The following is a 19,596-nucleotide window of genomic DNA, read 5'->3' on the forward strand; positions in this document are numbered from 1 at the left end:
CGTCCTGCAGCACCTCGAGTCTTCGAGTGAACGCGTGCAGCGTTTTCTTGTTTCTTCCGGTGTTCGGCTTGTTTCTCAGACGCCGCGGTGCACTTTTCTGACGCCGACGCAAAGCGCAAAGTGTGTCTCCTGAGAGAATCTGTGACAAATGGTGCTTTCCTGGCAGAGGCGTCACCTGCTGCAGCTCTTGACAGGATGTGGTGCGCGGAGGCGACTCAAAAGCAAGAGGCGGGCGGGCGGGCGGGGGGGCGGCGTCTGGACGTTGCATCTTCTCTACAAGCTCTCTTGTAATTTAATGCCCCCCCCCCCCCGTGTTCCCCGCACACTGCAAGCAGAAGACAGAAATAAAACAGATCTGTGTCTGAAGAAGGGGCATTAGGTCGTTGATCAGAGTGGGGTCAACAGTCAAAGAGCCCTCCTCCCCCCCACTGTGAGAACGTCTGCTTTCTCGGTTGTTTGCATGGTAGGAAGTGCCAGTGAAGGGCACGCAGAGCGCAGGGGCGTTTGGCAAGTACTGACCATGGGAATCCACGTGAGGGCCAATAAAAGTGGAGCTTCCTCCCCCCCCGAAAAGGCCCAACAATGATTCACAACGATGAACACGTTGTTTAGCCAGAATACATATTTTTATTAGGCAGATAAAATACTTGTTCAGGGAAACACCAAAAATAAATTTCTGTCACACATGGACTCCTCTCGCACCCTGCTGGAAGGTGACTAGCACGCCAAAGAGGAACAAATCTATGCGTCGATACGTCACGCGGTCCAGGAAAGCAGGGCTCGGGCGTCGTTGAAGCACAGCGCACGTCTGAGGCAGCTCGCCGTCCCTCCGGGCAGGCGCCACCGCAGCCGGAGGGAATGACGTGATTGACGGTCCAGCTTCCTGCGTGAAGAGGGGAGGGGGCCTTGGCACAGAGCGCCGCGTCAGCGTCTCGGGGAGGGGGTTCGACTCATTGGCAACTTATTTTTCCCGTGTGAAACACGAGGAATGGAACGAAAAATATTTAAAAAAAACAACCTGCAATGACCGCTAACGCACACGCAATCCGACTGGTGCACTGACATGCAGACTTGTACGAAGGCAGAACTTTTAATCGGTCATGCAGATGGAATGTTTTTCATGTGGGCCGGGTCAAGTGAGGTCGGACGTCTATTTCATCAACCACTGAAAAGTGAGCTCCTGGGAAGAAAAACGGGGCCACGTCGGTGTGTTCTGATGGGGAAAGAAAGAACCCGTCATTGTCTCAAAGAGGATCCGAACCCAATTGCTGCTCAAGAACAGTTATTTAGTTTGTAGGTTGGACGAGAGGGAGAAGACGCTTCCTCCGATGCTGGACGTTGACAACGAAGCTACGGATAGCAGCGCTTAGCTTAGCATAAAGGCTGGAAAAGAGGTTAGAGGTTAAAGGCCCCTGGTTTTATCATTTAACAAGTTTACCTGCTCGTTATCGATGCTAGTAGTTTTTTTTTTACCTTTTGATAGAGCTATGCTAGCTGTTTCCCTCTGTTTCCAGCTATAATGCTACGCTAAGCGGCTCTCCGTCGTCTTCTCACACAGCTTGAAACACCCTCTTGTCATCTACTTGATGATTTAAAGTTTAAACTGCCAAATCACAAAATATGCCACTAAAGCCAACGTTAGAATACCTGTAATGGTTTTCCCTTTTCAGGGAGCCGAACGCACGTTATAATCATAAATGATCAGATCTACAGATCTACCGAATTGTGCCCGCTCTGTAAACGAGGCTAATCTAACACAAGGAGATAATCACGGCGAATGTTCTACAAACACATCGATGTAAACTCATCCACGTTCTGGCGGTGTGCGAGAGACACCGTGACCGGACGCCAACGCCGCTTATAGCGACACGACCGCCGCAACCGCCGGGGGATTTTGGGTGGAGTTAAAAGTGGAGGTTTTTTTTCTTCTTTTTTTTTTTTTTCATCTTCACAGGTTCTCGTTGGTGTCGTGTTGGCACTGGCTGGCGGGCGAAGGGTTGAGGAAGGGCAGCTCCTCGCCGAGGCCGCGCAGCTTCAGGACCCGGGTGCTCAGGTCCAGGCAGCACTGTGAGAGGGAACACGGTCAGCGCTTCTCAAGCCGGATGGAAATATTATATTATTATAATGTAGTGGTTTAGCAGCTGTTTTTGCAGCCCGCGTAATAATCGTAGATCTAGACGGTAATCCCTGAATGCCCTCACGTCTCTTAACGTGGTTTCAGAAGAATATTAACTAGAGGGACGCAGTTCAAACCTCAAGGCCATTAAACGGAAAACAAGGTGTGTATTTGCCCCCAGATTCAAACACACTCACAAATTGAAATTGTGTAATTGTGCAGACAATCCCAAAACACGACCACCTCCACGCAGAGAAAACGCTGCCTTCAGGTCACCAGTGAATTGTTCCCTTTGGATGAGGGTTAAATTGCATTTTCAGATGTTCAATTTCAAACACTTCCCTGTGACATGACGTCCTGAACCCGTTGTTATGTGGGATTCACCTGCACGGTGGGGACGGCGCAGGCACCTGGGCCACTACACTCACACCACCAGCTTCCCCCCCCCCTTCAGATAACCCAGCTTACACCACATCTCCTTCTCCGAGGAAATGGCGTTTTCTCGCTCTGCTGCAGTTTTTCTTCCTCTTTTTTCGAGGGGGTTATTTATAAAATCCGTTTCACGCAGCTCGTCCTTTGAAGCACAAACAGCAGAAAAAGAGAAGATGAAGAATCATCAGAGCCAACGAGGAGCTTACTTTGAGTTCCAGCAGGGTCTGAAGGCCCAGGCGCAGCTCGAAGGCCTCGTCCTCTGAAAGCGCAAACAGGGAAAGAAACGCATGAAGTCGGATCGCGCTCGCTGACGAATCCCCCCCCCCGAACGGCTGCAGGTGTGTTTCTCACCTGTGACGTGGGCCGAGCACTGGACCGTCTGCCCGCCCAGCTGCAGCTGCAGACACGCCACCGAGCCGCCGCCGCCGCCGCCGCCGGGAACCAGTCTGATGAAACGCACACAGTCACACAGCGGCAACGTCTCATCTCGTTTCAGACTGCCGCTCACTCCGAATATAGAATCTCTCATTACGTTTCCGCCTCGAGATTTTCCAATTTAAACGCCGATCAAAAGTTTGTGCAGCCGGGGTTTTATTAACTGGCATTTCGGAGACAAACACGAACACTAGAACCCTGAAGTGGAACAAAATGTCACACGTGGCAGAATAGAACTCTGAAGACTACATTTAAATGTCCTCCCTCAAAGATGAAGGTGACGTCTGGTTCTTTAAGGATGTGGATTAACAGCTTATAATAGTCATTATCTTCCTCCTAAAAGCCTGTTATTTAAGGAAATTCTTTCAAATGCACCTTCTGTGCTGATTCCTTTTCTGTATAAATGGTATCATTTCCTGTTTGGTTCTTTGTCACGATGCTGTGGTGTATTTATACGTGAGGAAGTCTTCTCACCCCAGCCTCTGGCAGCAGGAGCTGGAGATGTGGTTGTGTTGGCTGCCGGTGTTGATGGACGCCTTGACTTCGGTCTCGCGGCACTGAGGGGTAAAAACAGAACGGGGGGGGTCTTGAGTGTCACAGTGTGGTGTTTTTGCTTTCCGCTTCCATCCGGCGCCTGTTTTTAGCTTCAAGTGCTTTTCGTTTGTGAGTCCACTGGTTCTGTGTTGGACTCACTGCTCTTCTGTTAAACGCAGTTAACAAAGTTAAATATAAACCAACGAGGACGTTCTCGGCACGCCGTTGTAGATCATTCATTTTGTTATTCGCTGACTCTGTTTCCCGACAAAATGCATGATTGTCGGGTTTGTCGGGCGCACTTTGATTTTTCAGACTTAATGATTTCAAAAGCATCACCAGGGCGTATAAATATTAACCGAGTGAGACTCATGAGGCCGAGCGTCACGCTCACCATCCTCCTCGGAGAAGCTGTAGCTTCATTTAGCTTATAGACTGGAAGGATAACAAGCCCGGTTCTCTCCCAGCTACAAAAAGAGGCCAAACGGCACCTCCGACGCCCACAAATCAGCACAGTATCGTCTGTTTGTTCGAAACTGACGTGTAGAAACCAAACTTGATTCTGAACGCGAATCCTCTGCAAAAACAAAGAAGCAAATGTACGTCTGCACATCCGATTCCAGCATAATTCAGCGTTCCTACTTCCTGCGTCAGGAGGAAAACCTCCAGCAGCGTCGTCTGCTTGATGCTGCATGTTCTCTTTGGTTCCTGTTCTCATGCAGGAACATGTTCGTGGGTGAAATGGAACATCGGTGGAGTGAAGAATGGGTTTCGTACGGCGGCCCTGCATGCATGTGAGATAAGCAGCGCGCCCACGCTGCTTTCTGTGCAGCACATTATGTATGAATTGGATATTTTCCCAGTATCATGTGCACCGCCGGAACGACCGCAGCTTCGTTGCCCCACGAGGCCTTTTGCTTTTAAACAGAGGCGTCCAAAGTCCAGCATTGGGACACGAGGACCCACCAGGCGTCTCCAAACTAAGGCGTCATGTTCTTTTTATTTAATTCTCCCATTTCGTCACATTCTCACAGCTGGTAGAGTTGATATCATTCCGCCTGCGTTGCCAGTCTTTCTCATCCATTTAGATTTAGCTGAATACTTTTTCACTGCTCTATTTATCTCAGGTTGTCGGATGGTTAACAAGTGGCTCATTTCAGCCTGTGGAATATGCGACTGTGTGTTTATTTAAAGAAACCGTTTAAAGATGTTAAATTGAATTTGACGTCAGATTGAATTTGAAGGTCTTTCTCTCTCTGTCGTCAATCAATATCTCATGCGCTTGACCCGAGGATAACCCCCCCCCCCCTCCTGGAAACAAACACGTTTGGTTTCTATGAGCCTGGTTTTGATCCTTCACCCTCCGTACCGGCCGATCCGAGCCTCCTTTGTCCTCTCAGCTTATCAGCGGACCCACAGACCTTCTCTTTTGTCTCGCGGCGGTGCAGAATTCCTGCGGTTTAAAAATAGCCGCCGAATGAGTAACCGAGGAACACTTTGCATTTAAAAAGTAGACGATTGAGCCGAGCGAAGCGCAATGAGTAATAGGGGGAAACGCTGAATCCACCTGAAAAGTCTGAAGTTGTTTAATCATAACTGCACTTGCAGAGAAAAGCTGATGTTTGATTATTCTATTGATTTATCCAAAGGATCGGTGTCATACGTGACAGCAATGATCTGTAATGAGAATAATGTGAAACTATTAGACATCTAATGTTGACACTATATATCCACCATCCATCTTTTTCCTTTATTGGATGCAGACGGTTTAATAATTGATCATCTTTACCTCCGTCAGGCACAAACAAACAGAACAAACCTACTTGGAAAGATTCCCTCTCTTTTTGATTCAGAGCATCTCCAGACTAATTCCACGCCGAAGGAGGTTAATGAATCCCTGTTACCTGTGCAGCCATCTAGAGCGTAAGGAGAGTCGGGAGGGACCGTCGAGAGAGTCGGTGCCTCTCTGCTCGGGAGCTGAGGGGGAGTAACCCCCTGCGGAGTGCACTTCCGTAGTGTAATTATTGTTTTCATTTATTAATTGACAGTTCAGATGGAAAAATGCCCGTGAGTCCGAGGAGAGATCTTTTTTTTAAACCCCAAACGTGTTTGTGTGTGTCGCTTTGCAGTGACATCAGAGAAGCAGCAAATACAGTCAGAGACTTTTGCTGTGCGAGTATTCAATCCTCGAAATTACCATTGAACAGCAGTTTTAAACTGTGTGAACCATAAGAACGTATATATATTTAACATGGACTTTGTCTTCAGTGAAGCTCTTGTACCTGCTGAGTAATGCCTGATGTCCTTCGTGCCGACACTTCAATGTAAAACTATTGTCCGTCTCTGGTGGCTCGATGGGAAAAGCTGCGTTGGAGATTAACTGAAGCACCTTTCTGCACCCGTTAGCATCTTGGAGTGTCAGATTGTGCACCAATGCTCATGTTTCTCAGACAAATCGTGAGCGCGAATCGCGACTCAATGACGGCACGATGGTGCAGGTCTCTTCGTTGTCGACCCTCACTGGTTGCAGACGGCGTTTTTTAAAGCAGGACTGAGGGGAACGATTCTAAGCGAGCTGTGATGTGATGCAACCCCCTCATTGATGAGGCGCTGGTGGAAGGAACCTGGGGGGAACAAATGGTCCTCTACCTTTGGCCTGAGCCGCTCTGTTTGCGGTACTTCTGTGTGTTTTTTGGATTATACAACTAAAACACTTGGACGTCTGCAGCGTGTCCCGGATGAAGGCATCGAGTGGAGAGCGGACAGGAACACGTGGGAGCAGTTCCGCCCCCTGTGGCCTGAATGTACCGGGACCCACGAGGAAAAAAGATTCGTTTTCTCGTGGCCACGCATCGGGACTTGCATCGGCTCAGCCAAGGAAACAGAAATGATTCGTTGAATGCAGGTCACGTGGAAGATGAACGATGAACGATGAGCCCTGGTAGCGAGTGGATCAATGATTCGTTCATTTTGACTGGGTCTTCGGATACGGATCTTAGGGTCATTTTTCACGTGACCTGCGCTCAGAAGAGGAAACAGAAAGGATTTGTTTACCTCGTTCACTTTCGCGTGGCTATAGGTTTAGTAAGACGTGAATGATATTCCTTCACAAGTAATAATTACAGGTGTCGTTATTTTAACTTTTTGTTGTACTTTACTTAGAGTTCAGCGTATATAATAATAGTTATAATAGTTATGCCGTTATAATTGAATGCTAGTGTGAAAATAAATGATCACTTCAAATCATCCAGACTGTCATGATACATTATTTTAACGCAGGAATTTATCTTACCACCACGAAATGAACGAATGACTCGAAAATTCGTTCATTTTACTGAACGAGATTCAAAGAACCGAGTCGGTAAAATGATCTGAACTTCCCATCACTAGCAGAGGGAGAATACACAAAGAGGGGGGGGGAGGCCGCCGTACCTTGCACTGAACGAGCAGCGCCGTGAGGGGGGCGGAGCCCTCCGTCTTCTCCGCCGTCCGTCCGGCTCCGGCCTCGCTGTCGTCGTCGTCCTCCTCCTCCTCCTCCTCCTCCTCGTCCGAGCGGAGGCTCTTCTCGCTCTCCTCCAGGGACTCCCTCTCCTCCGCCTCCGAGTCCTCGGCGGTGCTCTCGCTCTTCTCCTCGGCGTCGGCCGCTCCGTCCTTGGGGTCGGCCAGCGGGGAGCGAACCCTGGCGTTGGGGTCCCAGAGGTCCCCCCTCAGCCGCGTGAAGTTCCCCTCCATCAGGCGGCGCTGCACGATGCTGTGAGGTTGCTGCAACATGAAGTTTCATCATTAATTGAAGCAGTTGGAGGATGCTTGTGCGGAAAAAGAGCAAGGATTCATGGTTACACATCATCAGACTTTGCTGCAGTCACCTGAAGCTTTGGAGACGTCCTCCTGGAGTTTGAAAAGTCTAAACAAGTCACACCGTGTCCAGGATGATTAGAGTTTAATTATGAAGAGGACAAATTAAATCTGTGCCCATACAGACAGATAACAGAATAATTAGTTTAATCTGACGACTCTTGTTTCTGTGACGGGAGGAATACTGTTTCGTTTGTTCGTGAGGTCTGGAGCAGCAGATAATTGGACCATGAATTACTGGAAGATTCCTGTAACGGAGGAACTTTCTACTTATTTCTCAGCGAGACCTTTTTGTGAGAAACGCTGCTCCTCCTGAGGGGAACGATGTGCGTCGCAGTTTGAATCGGGAAGTTTTCCTACATTCCATCAACTACCATCCAGAAGCCGTCGGGCTGAGAGCATTTTAACTGTGGATTCCTCCTCCTCTTCTTCCTCTTCCTCCTCTTCCTCCTCCCCAAAACACACGCTGAGATCTAAATTACTAACTTGAGCTTCAGCGGGGAGGAAGAAATTGCCTTCTTAAGGCGACTGCTTCCAGCTCATCGATGTCAGCAGATATGAAAAGATTTCCAGCATGGTTTCTTTTCATCCTGACAGCCCCCCCCCAAAAAAAAACCAAAGTAGAGTGAATATCAGACTTCCTGTTTATACCTGCACACGCCGCCGTTTACGTAATATTCATTTTCATTCTTACAGTTTCTATGTCTCAATCAGTGAAATAGAATATTTCATGTCCACCTGCATATGTGTGTACTTATCGCAGGAGAACGTGGGTTTCATTTCCCTTTCATGCGTTGAGGAGGACATTGTGTTTCATTGAATCTCCTCCACTGGAACAAAGCGTTGTTCGACAACTGGCTGAATAACCGGCTCACCAGCCAACAGCGGCATCGCCGGAGCCATAAAGCCCCCGTTAGAAGTGTCTGCAAAAGGACGTCCCCATCTGTCCACCCTGTGCTTTTCGCTGCTCCTCGCTGAAATCTGCAAACTGCATCCGGCCGCTGGGATCGTTTGGTCTGATTCCCATTAAGATGAAGCTGTGTAGATGAAATAAGGAAAAGATCCTCTTTTGTTTCAACATGCACGGGGAAAAGCTGCTGTTATGCAAATATTCCTGACTAGAATTTGAATGAAGGGTAGAAGAGGAAATACGGAACAACAAACAGGAAAAAGCATCGAGCCCCCAGAGGCCGAGGACACGCGGCTGTAATAGTGTCTTATCAGACATCTCGGAGGTGCGCCCGGCTTTAATGCAACACATCTTCTCACACCGATGCATTCTGGGAAAAGGTCTCTCTCAGTCATCCGGGCTGGAAAGCGTTGTTCCCCCGTGAGATGAGCCTCCTCACGTTGCTCCTCTTCAGACCTCTCTCCTCTCTACACCTCTTCTTCGTCTCCTCACATCGTTCCTCATCTCATCCACTCAGAATTGCCACCGGGAACCAAAAACGTTTTTTTCGGGCCTGACGCCCGAACTGATTCAATCAGCCGCTGGGCTGCAATAAACCGTCAGGTCAACAATAGTCTGCACGCCGACCTCTTTCCCACCCGAGCACTCGCCGGCTAATTCGCGCGAATCAGCCTCTGATGTAAATGAGAAAATAACAGAGCAGATGTTGTGGACATCTGCTGAGATGTGAGTCAGCAAACGCACGGCGAATAGTGTGGGAGGACACTGTGCGACAGTTGAATGGAGGCAGTTAAGGGACTTAAACACTTGTTGTCTTAACTTGCATCGTAACAGCATCTTGACGTGTTGTTGAAGCGTCCGGCTGCTAATTGTTCGCGGCATGGGGAGGGATTTCTGAAGGAGGTCACTTTGCATGTTTATCACTCGCCCCCCCGATTTGAGACGCGTCAGAGATATTATGGCTACCGCCGTTTATCAAGTCCAGCAGATGATTCTCGCCAGGATCATTTTGTTTACGTGAAAGATTTGGCTGTAATAATTATTTCCAACAAATCCGATGGACTTGTTTTTCATACAACAAGTAATTTGGGTTTGCATATAAAGCTCCGTTAGGCGGAACGTTCCTCAATCACAGTCTTTTGGTGTATTTTTAATTATTCCTATGACACAAATACAGAGCATCAAATGTGGATTAATCCGCCGTTGAAAATGCTGCCCAACATATGCACTATTTCTATTTATATCAGCCCTTTGAAATATTAACATCTACTTATTATTAGTCGTTTTTTTAGCCGTACCAGGACGAGGATGCTGGAGGTAAAAGGTCTACATGGTCCGTTGCTGATGTGCTTCCTGTGGTGACCCTCGGAACACTAACCAGTCCAAACCGGTCCTCCAAACAAGTGTTAATGTATGAGGCCAGCATCCCCCTCCTCCTCCTCCCCCTCCTCCTCCTCCTCCTCCTCATCCTCTCTTTCTACGTTTCCTTCCCTCTGTATTTATCCCTCTGAGTCAGATTAGAGGCTCATGTGGACTAATTATCTGGCTGCAACAGGCAGCTCTCTCTCTCTCTCTCTCTCTCTCTCTCTCTCTCTCTCTCTCTCTCTCTCTCTCTCTCTCTCTCTCTCTCTCTCTCTAATGCCCTCTGTCTTATTCGGATGGAGGTCCACAGCAGCTGACTTCCTGTTGCACCAACCAGGTCACATCTGCTGCCCCCCCCCCCCCTCCTCCCCACACTTCCTGCTCTTCTCTCTCTCTCTCACCTCACGCCGGGTTTCTTCACTAGATCCTGCATGAAATAGAGTTTTGATCGAAGACAAAAAAGCAATTGCTCAGTGTAGTAAAACAGATGTGGCACCAGATCTTTGCTTTGGTCCCATTCGAGGGGGCAACGCTGAATGATCACTCATCTATTTGTATGAGGAATAAAAGCTTCATTCATCAGGGCTGAAGCCTTCAGTTGGTTGATGGTCCATCATGAAGCCTCCTTTTTAGTCGCAACAGAAACACTCCTGTCCCTTTGCTCTCCGTTCGGTGCCCTCTGCTCGGTCGCTGGGGCACTTTTGTTGTTTTTGTTGTTTTCGTGGGGTATTTTTAACCTCCCGTCTTCCCACACAGCGCCGAGGGAGCAGCTGAGGCAGCGTCGCCGCCCTTCCACGGCTCCGGATGACACCGAGAGAGACAGGTTCACCCGGACATCTCCCCTGCCGGCCTAATTGCCCCCGATGCTAATAATCAGGCCCGCACCCCATTTGAGCGGTGTTTGTTTTGGAGGGGACGGGAAGAGATCACGCAGAGGGACTTTGTCGTGTTTGCTCTCCGCTTAGAAGTGATACTTTGCCATCTGTGCAGAATAAACAGCCGAGTTTGTAACGTCGATGCGGATGAGAATGTAAACCGGCTGCAGACCGAGAGGACTGTGCACCAGCTGCTCGTATAGGACAGGAGACGGCATGACGTCTCTCCACGGGTTCATCTACATAAGACGTGTTTTTATTTGGTCCATAATGGATCCAGATGTTTGGTAAACCAGGGTTGTACTCGGTGCTCCTTTGCGCTCTGAGCCCAGTTCTGTAGCTTTTCATCATCCTCAGAAAGCATCTGGAGACGGCAGCCTCTCCGTGAGACAGGCCTTCACACACACACACACACACACACACACACACACACACACACACACACACGCTGTCAGGGGTTTCCGACTCGCTCATCTGTAAGAGACGTGAGCCAACAGACTGCTGAGCTGAGAAGGAAGAGGCTTCAAAAGGTGTTTGAAGCTTCTGACAACCAATATTTCTTTACGCCTTTTTTTTTTTTTGTCACCAATTCCGACACGTTGTCAGAATCCACACAACAAACTTCAGCGTCCAAATTGGCTGATATGTCATTTCATGAGGGAATGACTTTAGTGTTTTGCAGACACGTCAAACTTGACCAGCGCTCCTAAAGAGCAGCCTGACAAACAATCAGATGAGAGATAGAAACGATTAACTCATATTTCCTCTTTTTTATGTGTCTTCCTCATTTTGGCCTTTGTGGGGTAAATGCTGAGTGTGTACAGTGGAGAATATACAGGTTACCTAACATCTCGGTCCGTGCTGAGCTCAGACGTAACTGGGCTTCCAATGTTTCCAACCCAATAACCCAAGCACACACACACACACACACACACACACACACACACACACACACACTCGTATCCTCCTTCGTTGGTGTCACACCCGTGCATCTATACTCGAAGCCCCACGCTGTGTTCCGTGAATCATCCCCCAGTAAACCGTGCATCCTCCATGACCTCATCTCCAGCGTTGGAGCGCTGGGTTTTGCCCTTTGCACCCCCCCCCCCCGCCTCACCCCCCCCACTCTGCAGCACAACACGCGGTGCTGATGCTGCGAGACGACCTCGGGCTAAAGAACAGCTAAACACATTTGCTGTTACATAACGGGCTCTGCTGCTGAGTTACACACTGGGCCGACCAGGTTTCAGCCAGTGTGTGTGTGTGTGTGTGTGTCTGTGTGTGTTTGCGTGTGATTGTGTGATTCGGGGGCGGCGCGCCAGTCATTTGGATTCAAAGAAAAGCTGCAACACTTTGGGAATTTCAGCAAATCTCACATTCGAGGAGCTTGAAGCAGGAAACGTTTGGCTTGTTTGTTGGTTTGAACATCCCTTGATTGATGATCAAAGCTGTCGTCTTTAAGGAGGCGGCGATTCATGGAGTTGAAGTAGAACGTCTACATTTAAAAATGACTCCATTCTGCCCTCTTTACTGTAACAAGGTGACCAATGTTGAACTTTCTCCCCAACGACCAGCAGGGGGCGACTCCTCTAATTTAAACACTAGGCTACTAGTAATGATTCATGTCTTTTTTAATGATCGTTTATTGTTAAAGATCCGCGTCTGACATTCAACACCTTCGTTTGAGGGGAAAAAAATATTTTTTCAGAAATTATTCAATTTTAAAAATACTATAATATTAACGGTAAAAAGCAGATTTGTAGCGAAACGCCGTAACCGATGATGTCATCTTTCCAATGAGATCGGGATGTGCGTCTCTCAGTATCGCCACAGTGTTTCAGATGACATGCACCCCCCCCCCCAGGGCCACAGCTGTAACACAAATTGTGTTTGAGATAACTACCAAGATGAGCTTCTCCCGGCCTTCAAGGGGGGGAATCGGTTTTATGATAAGTGTCCAGGGCCCTGCAGCCCGAGTCACAGGCTCCTTCAAACGAGCTCCTTCAATCCACCTCAACTCGAATGCCTTTAATTTATAGTTTGAATAGTTTAGATTTGGTTTAACACGGAGCAACCGGAGGTCCCAAAGTTTCCCCAAACCACACTTTCATTAGGTGGAAGGACTAAAAATGGACAATTTGAAGACCCTCTGGGGACCATGAACATTTTCTCCAATCTCTAAAAGTAAAGATGCTTCAGTCTCAATGCGAATGACGTGTATCTATTATTCCTTTAAACGAAATCTACTAATTAATTTTGGCTCTAGTGGTTTTAAATGATACGCAGCCTCTGGAAGATTAAGTCATCAAGGAGGTAAGAGAGAGGAAACCAATCCGTCATTAGCTCAGAAGAACGTGACTCAGAGGAGCAGGGTGGAATATTTCTAATAGCTGCGACTGTCGGTATCAAAGCCTGGCAGTCGTACGCGCGCGTGACACGGAGCGCCGCCAGCACCGCTCGGCGGCGAGCTTCTTGGCGGGCTCCGGGGGAAGCTGGGGGTCCGCCATGAAAACCGTGTCAGAGGAGCCGCGGAGTGACAAACTGTTCAGAGCATCACGGGGGAGTTCCTCCTGAGTTTACACCGGCTCGAGGCCTCTACAGGAACAGGAAGTGGAGATCATAAAAGACGAGTACAGAATTTAGAACCACGGCTCTTTCGGTTTGAGGCCTGCGCTCCGTTGCATCGCCCCCGACTCGATGTTTCCCTTCCTCTTTCAGTGCGAGACGCCGGAATGTTTCATGAACCTTTGCACTTTATCACCCACAGCGGGTGAAGCAGTGAGTTCTTAAGTCGGGGGAAATCTAAGTCGTGCGCCTGTTGGGGTGGAGGTGAGCTCAGACCTCTGCAGCCCCGCTGGATGCTACGTTAGCCCCCCACTAGCGTGACTGACTCCACAAATGTTGTCTATGCTGCTATTTGTTAACATCTTCTTGTTACTGATGCAACGGTCCCTGTATATACACACCACCACCACATGAGCACAGTAGAAGGTGTACATGCACATCTGTGCTTCTGCTGCACGTAATTTGATCTTAAAACTCTCCATCACGCGTAGTTCAATGCTCAACGGGTGAAGTCCTCTTTTTCTTTCCGTTTAAACATGACATGCTGCTGGGTGAGCATCCATCTCTCACTCCTCACTCCCTCTCTCTCGTGAATCATGACCTTAGAGGCTCTAGACGTCCACTCACCAGGTCCTTGGAGGTGCCGAGCCTCTTGAGCCCGTCCAGGGGCAGGAGGTCAGCCGAGTCCTTGTGTGAGAACTGGGTGGCCTGCTTCAGACGCCTCTGCTGGTGCAGGACGGCTTTGTCCCGGAGGGCGAGCTCGCCTTTCTTCTTCGCCTCGCTCATGGTCTCTGGGTGCACGGAGACTAAGACCTCTGGGACGCCGGGGGGGGGGGTGTCTCTCTGCAGCGAGACGGCGAGAGACGGATGTCCGTGTGAGGAGACGATGAAGAACCCCGCGGCTTCTCTTTTTTTCCCCCTCTTTCCTTCAAGCTGTTCGTTTAAAGCCACAGAACAAACCTGCGGTGAAATGTCCCCCGCCCCCGTCCCCCGTCCCCCCGTCCCCCACTGCCCTGCGCTCCCTCTCCCTCGGTCCTCGGCGTGGATTTGTCTCAGCAGCTTTAGGAGCTATTGTCCCGTCCTCTGATGTAAACAAGCATCTTCCTCACAGCGTCTCGATGTGATCTGTCGGTGACGGAGGCTTTGTGGTGAGTGTGGCTTGTTTCCCTCAGCGCTGCCTGTCCTTGGATCTCTCTCTCTCTCCCTCTCTCTCTCTCTCTCTCTCTCTCGCTCTCTCCTCCCCCCTCGAGCCCTCTTCTTTCTGTAACAGCTCGACTCTGAATACAGGGCACGTTATATTTTTTTTCTCACTTGACACCCAGCAGAGGGAACACACAGAAATAGACTGTGTGCATTATGTAAAACGTACGCACTGATACCGATGTACTACTATAATACTATACTACTATAGTACTAATACTACTATACAGTCTCTTACACAATAACTGTGGATTCTCTCATACCAGTTTGCAGTATAAGTCTCCTGAGCAGTGGAGGTGTGAGACCCCCCCCCCCCCCACACACACACACACACACAGGATCAATCACACCGATTGCGATTGATTTCCTCTCTGACTCACCAGTAGCCGGCGCAGTGAATTGGAGAAACACAATTTCAACCATCCATCCAGCTAAAAATATCAAATCCATCTGCGTCTGTGACCTCTGGGTGATGACACGTGTTTCAAACGCAGATGAGTCACCGAGGCTTCAGACGGTTTCTTTTGTGACAGCGTGAACTTTCCTTTACCGGTTTCCCTCGAGTTTTAAGGGTGGATTTTGCTGTAAAATCAGAAGGCCGTTTGTTTATTAAATGCTTCTTATTTGAAGGAGGTTCCTGTTGGACTGGACGCTGTATGTCCAATATTAATAAAAAGTATGTGCCGCCCTCTGCTGGTCGCCTCTTTTGAATCTTTTCTTGGATTACTTTTCAGTAAATGAATCAAAATCAAGTTTTATTCATTCAGTATCTTTTAAACAAATCAAATGCAATTCAAAGTGACGATGACAACATGAGACCAAAAAGGAGAGAAGGCGAAGACAGTGAACCAAATGAGACGAAATAAATATGAATACAATACAGAAAAATTGGTCTTTTCAAAACAATAAAGAAGTGAAATTAGAGCAAAATAAAATCACAAGCAAAATAAGTACAAAACACTTAGAAATATTAACCATATATTTATAAAACATAAGCGCCAGACAATGTTTTTTTTTAGTTAGTTTAACAATATAAATATTTTCAGATACTTTCAGTGACCGAAGCTCTTTAAATAACTTTAAACTGGAATTTTGTTTTTTCTGAGATGCATCGGTAATCAAATTCTGTCACACAGAGTTCAGACGTGGTTTTATCTCCGCAGGGGGGCACATGCTGCCTGGGGGTTAAATCGTTTGATCAGCCTGTTCTTTCTGCTTATTTGGACATTTTGAAAAAAAAAAACGGGACAAATGGCAAAAGTGACGCCTGAACATCGTCTTTATGATCTTAAACTGTCAAACAGATAAGTAACGCAAAGAGAATCTGAAATCCGCTGAATCAAACACTGAAAATGCCGCATTTACATAAATCTTTCAAAGGGACATTTTGCCTTGAGGGTCACATGTCTCCACAATCCCGTTTTCTTCAATCCAGGAACCAATTAGTGATGAAAACCCGATCTGCTTCGTACAAATAGTTCAATCGCAGCAGTGTCTTTTTGCATTGTGTGCTTTTATTTCAGCTTGCGTTCTCAGAGGTTGCAGAAGGCACGTCGTTCTTTTATTGAATTGCTCTTTAAGCTCAGTGTGACTCGGGGACAAATAAGCCTGTGCAAAGGATCCACACAACACATTGAGACCCCCCGAAGCCCCTTCTCGTCGCACATCGTCAACTGCTACATCCATAAGAGCGGCAGTGTAAAACCAAAGCCAAGGTTCATGTTTATCTGCTTCATAAAGACAGGAAATGTTTTTTTTAAGTGAATTTGGAGTGTAAACAGCAGGAATGTTGATATAAAGCATGTTACGGTTACGATGCTGTTGACCGTCCGTGGCGCTTCATCACCTTTCATACTTGCCATTGTAGCGTTTTGCATCCACAGCGGTATGAACAACGCAGTGCGTTCCTCTTTTTTATTTTTCTTGTCGAGGAACAAAGGTCACGGGGTCACGTTCCCCCTGGCAACCGGACGCTGCTCCCGCTCACGCCCCATTGTGCAGGCGAGTGCAAGCGAGCCAAACAACAGGTTCTCTCCCTCCCACCATCACAGCACGCTGGGGAGGTAGAGCGAGCAGAGCAGCATGTTCTGACCCAGAGCCGGGAAGCGCCTGAAGGCCTCCCAGGCGTCGGAGAAGATGTTGTACTTGAGAAAGACGCGGTGCTCCAGGCTGGTGGGCAGGCTGACGTCCCGGCTCATGATGTACACGCCGTCGTTGTGCAGCGTGCACGTCAGGTTCAGGCCCGACTTGGACGTGTTCTCCTTCAGCTGGACCCACTCGCCCGTGGAGACGTTGTAGGACTGCACTGTCAGCACGTCCTCCGTCTGGCTGGGGCGCCGCTGCCTCTGGCCGAACTCCAGCTCGTGGGTGTAGCCGCCCACCAGGTAGATGGTGTCCTCCACGGAGAGCATCTGCTGCTTGCGGATGTGCGCCGAACAGGTCCGAAACACTGTCCAGGTGTCCGAGGACGGGCAGTAGCGCAGGACGCTCGTGTTCCTGTCTGTCGGACACAAAATATACACTTAAAAAACTCAAAGAAGTAAAACGGAAGACTTGTTTTGAGGGTAAATTTTAAAAAATCCTTCTAATATTGAAACTGTTTGCTGCGAACATACTTTAACAATTAATAAATAACTTTGCCACTGCCAAGAACCTTAAAAATGAACAAGTAGAAGCAACACTGGACGTCGTCCTGATTGCTAAGTTGTCATTGCCATTGCCTTTAATGTGCAGCAGCTTACATTGTGCTGTAACACTCTGTCTGAATGTGTGACCGCTCACTGACTTGCGTTCACCTCTTGCAGTGTATCCACCCATGACGTAGATCATCCCCTGGCACTCGCAGGCAGAGAACTCGGCCAGCGGGTCGGGCATGGAGGACACGCAGGTCCACCAGTCCTGCTCCGGGCTGTAACACTCCACCGTTCCCAGACTCTGGCCTCCCACGGCGTACATCTTCCCCTGCACCGCCAGCAGCTTGAAGTTGGACCTGAGAGGAGAGGGCGCGGTAAAACACGACGGCACCTTCTGATACCTCGAGAGGAAACGCCGTACCTCTTCTGGTTGAGCGGAGCCACCGGGCTCCACTCGTTCCTGCAGGGGTTGTAGCAGTGCACCGCGCTGATCTCCTGGCTGGTCGTCCTGTAGCCACCGACGATGAAGAGGTAGTTATCCAGGACGGCGGAGCCGTATCCTCGGACGTTGATCATGTCTGGGGGCAAGTTGTTTGCCAGCGGTTTCCAGCGCTGCTCCACCTCTCCGTACCTCAGCATGGACCAGTGTTCGTCCTGATCCGGCATTTCCAGGGAGAGACAGGTGAAGTCTCCGATGGCTACCAGGGTGGCGGTGCCTTTCATGCGCATCTCCCTGACTTGCTCTCGGACAGCGGAGGGGAGGCCGCCGAACTCGGGCCTCCTCAGCATGGGATGGTAGTAGCAGCTCATGTATTTCAAGCAAGCGTTACGCAGATCGTGGGTCCCGTAGACCTCGGAGAGGCTGTACAGCTCCACGCAGTTGTCCTGCCGGACCTCCGAGCTGAGGAGCTTGAGGATGGAGGTGACCTGAAGGAAGGAGGCGGTCTCGATCAGGTCCTCCAGGGTCTCGTTGACGACCTGGACCTTGGAGGTGTTGATGAACTCCAGGACGAGCTCCAGGCCGGGGACGCTGAGCCCCTGCAGCTGCACCGAGTCCTCCGTGGACTCCCTCATCCCGGAGCTGTACAGCGCACGGAAGTAGTCGCTCTTCTCGATCAGCTTCTTTTTATTCACCTCGTAGGTTTTGTCATCCATGACGATGGCAATAATCTGCTCAGATGCCATGGCGAAGATCTCCTGCTTTATCTCGGAGTTTTGTTTTTTTTGCCTTGCCCCTTGTCTGCCTCCTCGGCGAGTCACTGTTTACATTTCACCGGCGAGGGAGCCCTGTGGCCGGTCTATATATGGTCATGTTCGGCCCATAGATAGCCATGGAGCAACTTTCGTTAGCCGTTGAAGCTAACGAGCTAACGTTATTTACACACAGAGCGGTTGTCGCGGTTACCGCAAAAAACAGCCAGAAGTACATTTTCTTCGGGTTTGCATTCCTGGACAGTCCGATATAAAGTACCCCCGTTATCTTGAGACGGTGGTTAAATGTAAATGTAGTTCACTTTTGACTCTGTCAGTGACCTCCCATCACATTGTATATGACTTTTGCGGGGAGGTGCTGAGCTGTCGAGCTGTCAAATGTTCTGTTTTGATTCTGTATATTGCGTAATTTCCGGTTTCATCACTTCTTCGTGGGTATATTATTGGTAGAGCTGTTGTATGCTGCTGCTGCCGCCTGCTGGTGACTGGACGAATAGTTCGACGTCATAAAACAATGTCATTATTAGACATTCAAAACGCCAAACATTCACTGCAGCATGGGACAGAGTAATGTAAAGGAAACATGTACATACACTTAAAGAAATGAAATCAAACTAACATAAAAAAAACCTCATATAAGTACATACAAATATTGATCACATTCCCTCATGTTGACTTTTTACATTTGCTAAAATTGCTAGTGATTTACAGATGTTTTTTACGCCGGTTTTTACATGAATCTAAATTAAATTGATTGAAAAACGTTTCAGACATTGAAATTAGCCTGTATTCTGGGCTAAACTCTCATTATTTATTATGTTTTCTCTGTTTAGGACTACGCTTGTTTTTAAATGTGGATTTTAATACGCTTAAATTAAATTGTTGAGGATGAAGAGATTTTACTCAACCGTGAAAGTCAGAAACTTTATTGTAATTAGTGAGTCTATAGTTGGCTTTACATATTCTTCTGGCTTCTATAAAACACTGCGTGTTCTTGTCTTGCATGTTGATTTGAAAACCTAATCGAACTTGCAGGTCGAGAGAGTTCTGAACTCAGAGGCATAATCACAGGGAATCGTCTTGTAGAAATGTCCTTTAAAAAAATGATATCATTAAATGACCTAAGATGAAACAAATCTTTACCACTAAAATTACTTTAATTCTAACGTGAAATGAATGACAATAACTTACATAACGGGAAGCATCACACGTAAGTTTAGAAGCATTGTAATACAGATCAATATATTTTATGGCGAAAGTGGATTTACAGAATATTGTCTTGCAGAATGTTAGTGTTAACCTGAGTTGTCACATCCTGGCGTCACTGTCTGAGAGAGATGTGAAGAAACCAATAATTCACCAGGCTGAGACGGATGATGGAACGTTCAGAATAAAAGCAGCTCTGATATATAAAATATAAAATAAATACTCTGATGTACAAAAAAAAGGGTGCTTCTAAGATTCTAT

General features: G+C 48.2%; 2 protein-coding genes across 3 annotated transcripts; both read right to left on the reverse strand.

Moving 5' to 3' along the window:
• Nucleotides 1–607: 607 nt before the first annotated feature.
• nrip2 (nuclear receptor interacting protein 2) lies at nt 608–14,361 on the reverse strand. The gene is made up of 6 exons (XM_040175437.2): nt 13,712–14,361; nt 6,950–7,279; nt 3,458–3,540; nt 2,900–2,994; nt 2,755–2,807; nt 608–2,065 (listed from the first exon to the last, which is right to left on the reverse strand). Exons 1-6 carry the CDS (start codon nt 13,868–13,870, stop codon nt 1,949–1,951), a joined length of 837 nt encoding a protein of 278 aa, XP_040031371.2. The 5' UTR covers nt 13,871–14,361; the 3' UTR covers nt 608–1,948.
• A 661-nt stretch (nt 14,362–15,022) lies between these two features.
• klhl42 (kelch-like family, member 42) lies at nt 15,023–18,552 on the reverse strand. 2 transcript variants are annotated; one of them, XM_040175433.2, is made up of 3 exons: nt 17,339–18,552; nt 17,080–17,273; nt 15,023–16,784 (listed from the first exon to the last, which is right to left on the reverse strand). In XM_040175433.2, exons 1-3 carry the CDS (start codon nt 18,100–18,102, stop codon nt 16,330–16,332), a joined length of 1,413 nt encoding a protein of 470 aa, XP_040031367.2. In that variant the 5' UTR covers nt 18,103–18,552; the 3' UTR covers nt 15,023–16,329. The 2 variants fall into 2 exon arrangements, with proteins under 2 accessions (XP_040031367.2, XP_040031366.2); XM_040175432.2 differs by having other exon boundaries at nt 17,070–17,273.
• Between the last annotated feature and the right edge of the window lie 1,044 nt (nt 18,553–19,596).

Source organism: Gasterosteus aculeatus, chromosome 4 (genome assembly GCF_964276395.1).
Source record: "Gasterosteus aculeatus chromosome 4, fGasAcu3.hap1.1, whole genome shotgun sequence".
In the NCBI taxonomy this organism is placed as follows: Eukaryota; Metazoa; Chordata; class Actinopteri; order Perciformes; family Gasterosteidae; genus Gasterosteus; species Gasterosteus aculeatus.